Source organism: Acyrthosiphon pisum, unplaced genomic scaffold (genome assembly GCF_005508785.2).
Source record: "Acyrthosiphon pisum isolate AL4f unplaced genomic scaffold, pea_aphid_22Mar2018_4r6ur Scaffold_20908;HRSCAF=22505, whole genome shotgun sequence".
In the NCBI taxonomy this organism is placed as follows: domain Eukaryota; kingdom Metazoa; phylum Arthropoda; class Insecta; order Hemiptera; family Aphididae; genus Acyrthosiphon; species Acyrthosiphon pisum.
The window spans coordinates 10,462-16,396 of record NW_021770316.1 but is presented as its reverse complement, the minus strand read 5'-3'; the positions used below and the strand labels follow the sequence as shown (position 1 = coordinate 16,396).

The 5,935-nt window shown below is 28.5% G+C and overlaps 1 protein-coding gene across 1 annotated transcript; it reads left to right on the top strand.

The window, feature by feature from the left end:
- Positions 1-816: 816 nt before the first annotated feature.
- LOC107883323 (protein ALP1-like) lies at positions 817-2,595 on the top strand. The gene is made up of 6 exons (XM_016803089.1): positions 817-929; positions 1,021-1,141; positions 1,576-1,689; positions 1,763-2,103; positions 2,173-2,336; positions 2,399-2,595. The coding sequence occupies exons 1-6, from the start codon at positions 817-819 to the stop codon at positions 2,593-2,595; spliced, it is 1,050 nt and encodes a 349-aa protein (XP_016658578.1).
- The last annotated feature ends 3,340 nt before the right edge of the window (positions 2,596-5,935 follow it).

The window sequence follows — 5,935 nt, the reverse complement described above, 5'->3', positions numbered from 1 at the left end:
ATATCATTATCCTGACGTAAATGGTCACGAATCTCAACTTTACTGCTCTATATTACGACTAATGAGTAAATAAAGACTAATGACTATACCCATTATTATTATTAATACTTATAATTACAGTATTACCAATTACCAGATTACCTACATCTTTTTTTCTTTAACCGCCTTTTGCTATCATACCCTAAACTATATTAAACAGTAAAACAGGTGTCAAGTACCTTAAAGGAGGGTTTCCACTATACACGTTCACGTGTGCGTGCACAAATGACAAATAAATTTTCGATTCGAACGGTCTTCAAAACGTTTTACACTGGTTACTTTGGTAACTATGGTTTTATTATATGTGGTTCTTGATAACGGTACACAAAGGATATCCCGCCTTTTTTAAATATTTAAATACATAATACATATTATAATTTAATTATCATTTGTGCTAATATTTTATTCTTAAATTTTTTTAAAGTTTTAAACGCATTTTGTTTTTATTTTACCGTCAACTCTGTTTAATTTGTTAAATTTTAAAAATATGATGGAAAATCAAGAACTTCAATGGTATAATTATTTTATTAAGATTCATCGAAGAAATGTGTTGCTTGTATATTTAGCCATTTCACACAAAAAAAAGAAAAATCAGAGGTTATACAATCTTTTATTTCTATACCTATATATTGTTCTTTAATGTTAAATTATGATTTACTAGATCAAAATCCAAATGGCATGTTCAACCTTTTTTAAAAGAAAGAATGGTACACGGGCATTATCATTGTTTAACTAGTGAACTTACCAAAACTTGAACAGTACCAAAACTTTATTAGAATGTCTGCCAGCACATTTGAAGAGTTGGTGTGTCTAATTGGACCCAAAATAAAGCGTTTCCCAAGTCGGCCTGATATAATATCAGTTGGAGAAATCCTAACTGCAACATTGCGGTAATATACCCGCCATAACAATAATTCATTACTATCTATTTATTTAGTAAATTATTATAATATTGAGTACAATAATGTGTGACTATTACAGATTTCTTGCGTCTGGGGAATCAATGATGTCAATTACGTACGGTTTTCGTATAGGAAAAGCTACCATATCAAAATTAATTTTACAATGTTGTGAAGTTTTATGGGATACATTAAACCAAAAAGTATGTTGTATTCTGGTTATACACTATGTATGTACAAAGCTGTAACTAGTTAGAAAGTTACTTTTTTAATTTAATTCATATTAACTTTGTAATTTAACTAGTTGAATTTAATGTACTTCATGATTAATTTATGTAATACATAACATTTAAAAAAATTGTATTTTAAATTTATATTTTGAACTAATATAAAAACTTACTTCTAACTTCTAGTCTAACTTAAGTTAGTATTTTCACCAAACTAACTTCTATCTAATTAAGTTATAAATTTGAAAAATTTTAGAAAGTATCTTATATCCTAACTTAGTTACTTTTTATATTAAAGTAACTTAACTTTAACTAGTTGAAAAAAGTGACTAATTTGCCCAGCTTTGCGTATGTGATCAATATATAATATAGTGAATTATAGACATTATTTTTATAACTTCCAATGATAGGTATTAGTTGTACCAGATACATTTAAATGGGCTCAATTAGCTGTTGACTTCGAGAGAATATGGCAAGTGCCAAATTGTATTGGCAGCATTGACGGTAAACATATTATACACCAGGTAATAATAATTATTAACTTTTTAATAGTATTTATTTAAATGATTAAAAATTACCTTTTTAATAATTGTATAGGCATTTGCTAACAGTGGATCTGAGCACTATAACTACAAAGGGTCCCATAGTATTATACTGTTGGCAATGTGTGACGCCAATTATAATTTTACGTTAGTCGATATTGGCGCAGCTGGGAGATGCAGCGATGGTGGAGTTTTTTCAAGCTCTGAAATGGGCAAGGGTTTCATACACAATGATTTAAATTTTCCAGCTGATAAAGAAATACATGAACACAGTGGTCCAATTCCATATTATGCGCTAGGGGATGAAGCGTTTCCATTACTTTCAAACCTTATGCGCCCTTATCCAGGAAGAGGTAAACGAAAACTACCATTAAAGGAGTCCATTTTTAACTATAGGTTCGTCTCAAGAATTAAATAATTTTTTTGAATATTCTAATGATTGTAAACAAAAAATTGTCTACACAGGCTTTCCAGAGGTAGACGGACTATAGAAAACACTTTTGGGTTAATGGCCTCAAAATGGCGGATTTTTAGAAAACCGATAATTGCTGGACATAAAACTGTTAATGCAATTACAAAAGCTGCTGTTGTACTGCATAACTTTGTAAAACTGTCTGAAAACAATGCTGGTACTTATAATAAAAAAATACTTAATACTATTTGATTATTTTTTAACCTGAATGTATCCTAGGTGTACGGTATTATAGTGGAACTTTGGACACCGAACAAAGCAATCAGTGGGAACCACAGGGAGCTTTAGAACCAGTCCACCGATTAGGAACTAATACATACACAGCAGACGCTAAAGCAATAAGAGACAAACTTAAAGACTATTTTTCAGCTGAAGGTGCGACTTTATTCCAATATGAAAGATTAATTAATTTATAACTATTTGAACCATAAATTTATTAAACTATTTATTGTAAAATAAAAACAAAAACATAAACATATTAACTTCAAAATTGAATTTGTAGAATTTTAAGTATGAGAAAAATTACAAAACAAATAATAATCATACAGTCTTTACTTTTTTCCTGATTAGTTAAATATAACAAAAACAAAACTACAAAATTGAATTAATTGTAGATATTCATAAAAAAAAATAATAATCATACAGTCTCTTCCTGATAGATTAAATACTTAAATATAGCACAATTGATAAACATTATAAAATAAAAACATAACTACAAAATTGAATTTGTAGAACTTTCCAGTACAATACAAATTATATAAAAATAATAATAACAAATACTTAGTAGGTATAGACATTAAACAAAATTGTCTTCCAAACAATTATTTACCTGGCAAATAAGATTTGATTGCAAAGCTATTTTTTTTTTTTTTGGAATATTCTTCATTAGTGAGGCTAAGTATTTACAATAATGTAAGTCCCCGTCTTCTTCGATGGTGCAATTGGTAGATGGAGCAACAGGTCTGGACTCACGTAATTCTTTCAAAATCGAATCTTCAAAAGTGTCAGACTTTGATCCTAAACACAAATATTAATCAGAACTACATAAAATAACAAAATAAGTTGACAATTTAAGATTGAAAATTCATAGTTAGTAATTGTTATAATATGCAAATAAATATATAAGTATTAATTACTTTTAGTAGGTTTAGCGCTCTGTCCATTGAAGTCTTCTTTGTCTACATGTGAAATATTCTCGGTCAATGATGGAATGTTGCTTGTAGTTCTAAAAAAAAAAAAAATTTAGTTATGCACATTTGACAATTAGTACCTAAAATTACATTTGTTATTCAAAAAAAAAAAATTGTTTTCCCTTTTAATATTCATTATTATATTATCTTACTTATAATTGCTGGTAATAACATCATTTAAAAAATGCAATGACTGCATGTGGCACCAAATTTTTTTTTTCCCTCCTGCAGCACCACTTGCTGGTTTTTTTTTTTCCCTGACATACTTCTCCCTCAAGTATTTCCATTTTTTCTTTAAAATTTCTATTGGATATATACCTGGATAGATTCAATATTCATATCAAAATTATAATGAAGTATTAAATTATAGATTGTAGATGAATTAAAACTAACCATTCAGTGCGACATAAATCTCATTCCAAAGCATTTGTTTTATTGGCTCATAACGATCTGCCATAGGAAGCCGATGATCCCATAATGGATTACGTTCATTTATCGCACTAATGAGATTTGTATAAAATTCATTATCGTCATCATCATTGTTCTCTGAGAGGCTTGAAGTATTGCTGTGTTCTTCGTGTTCAAATTCAGCCATAATGTTAGATATTAATGATGGTTTGGAAGACTTTGTGTATGATGATTCACTTGGAGCTGCAACACTTACAGCTTTGGGTTGATTTTTTTGGAAATGTATACTGTGTGCGCTGATCTAAAAATATATTAATATTAATTTGATATAGAATACTCTATTTGAATTGAAAGGATGCCACACCGCCATGTTTTTCTTCCTGTTCAATTTGAGCCATAATGTTAGATATTAATGATGGTTTTGAAGACTTAGGGTATGATGATTCACTTGGAGCTGCAACACTTACAGCTTTGGGTTGATTTTTTTGGAATGTATACTGTGTGCGCTGATCTAAAAATATATTAATATTAATTGGTATAGAATACTCTATTTAAATTGAAAGGATGCCACACCGCCATGTTTTTCTTCCTGTTCAATTTGAGCCATAATGTTAGATATTATTGATGGTTTTGAAGACTTAGGGTATGATGATTCACTTGGAGCTGCAACACTTACAGCTTTGGGTTGAATTTTTTGGAATGTATACTGTGTGCGCTGATCTAAAAATATATAATATTAATTGGTATAGAATACTCTATTTAAATTGAAAGGATGCCACACCGCCATGTTTTAAGTCGTCTTATAAACATGAAACATACCAAATTTTAAGTTTTAAATTGTATAAGGGATTAATTCACTCTAATTTTAAAAACAAAAGGGTAAAACAGGTTTTTGTAAACGTACAATTTGCTATTGTGATAAGACATGTATGTCTTCATAAGAACATTAAAAGAATAAAAATCCGGTTCCATTATATATATTTATAATTTTTAGTTACTTTCTGAACATTTGTGATTTTTCTCATTCAAATCCATTAAGTGATTACACTTATTGCATAGAATTCCCTAAAACATTCAACATTGCACTTAAGTCTTATACTATAAAATCAAATTATAAAATACATAAATTAAATAATATAAATAAAAATACAATGGCTAAACTGTCAATTAAATGATACATAACATCACAATTATTGTAACAGTAGTTGCACACAGACTGGTCATATTATTTGATGAGGAATGGTGGCTATTGATCAATCTCAAATAACAAAGTAATAGTATTTTGGGGTCTAATTATAAATAAAGTAAAAACTAAAAGTGAATACAATAGCGTTACAAATTGTTACTTTTTTTAAAAATAAATTACAAAATCAGTCCATAACGACTAATAAGTAGTAGGTATACCATTAATTATTATATAAATTGTATATTAGTGTAATAGGTATAAACATTGATGATGTAGGTACATTGTTGAAGACTTAATGTTATACATGATCAAAATGTATAAGTATTATAATATAATATTCCTAGCAAAACCTCCATCAGTAATGTATGATCAACGCGATCAAATGCTTTTGTAAAATCCATGTATATAACACCAACCTGAGAATGATTATTAAATGCATCAAATATATAATTGAAAAAGACAAGTTACAAGTGTTAGTTGATCGGCCAGGGCAGAAACCATGCTGTTCATCAAATTAGGATTGAATTGACGGCAGGTCAATTGATGTAATTGATTTCAAGACTAGTGAATCAAATAATTTAGGTATATGACTTAATAAGGATATTGGCAACATTAGATTTATTCCATGAATTATAAATAGGTTTAACAGTCCTAAGCTATAAAATATTAGGATAGACACCTTCATCTAAAGGATTAACCAAATAAAAGTGACAGTGGGTAGGATATTACTCAGTTATATAGCTCAATTTAGATAAACCAGATTCAATATGAGATATATAAAAAAAGCAATTACTAAGTAAATCATAAAATAAATGTAGAATACTTGAATTATTATTAACACTGTAGTCAGTGTAGACAGACCTAAACTGCTTAGCGAATAAATGAAACCTGCTAGATCATTAGAACAAATTAGTTAAAAAAGTAGTTAAGTAAAAATATAAGGTACTTACTAAAACTTTAGACGATTCCATA

Excerpts from the sequence above, each read along its gene's own strand:
- LOC107883323 (XM_016803089.1), top strand. The coding sequence starts at position 817 with ATGTCTGCCAGCACATTTGAAGAGTTGGTGTGTCTAATTGGACCCAAA. Across the intron at positions 930-1,020 it reads ATCCTAACTGCAACATTGCG|ATTTCTTGCGTCTGGGGAAT; the intron begins GTAATATACCCG and ends TGACTATTACAG. Across the intron at positions 2,104-2,172 it reads GAGTCCATTTTTAACTATAG|GCTTTCCAGAGGTAGACGGA; the intron begins GTTCGTCTCAAG and ends TTGTCTACACAG.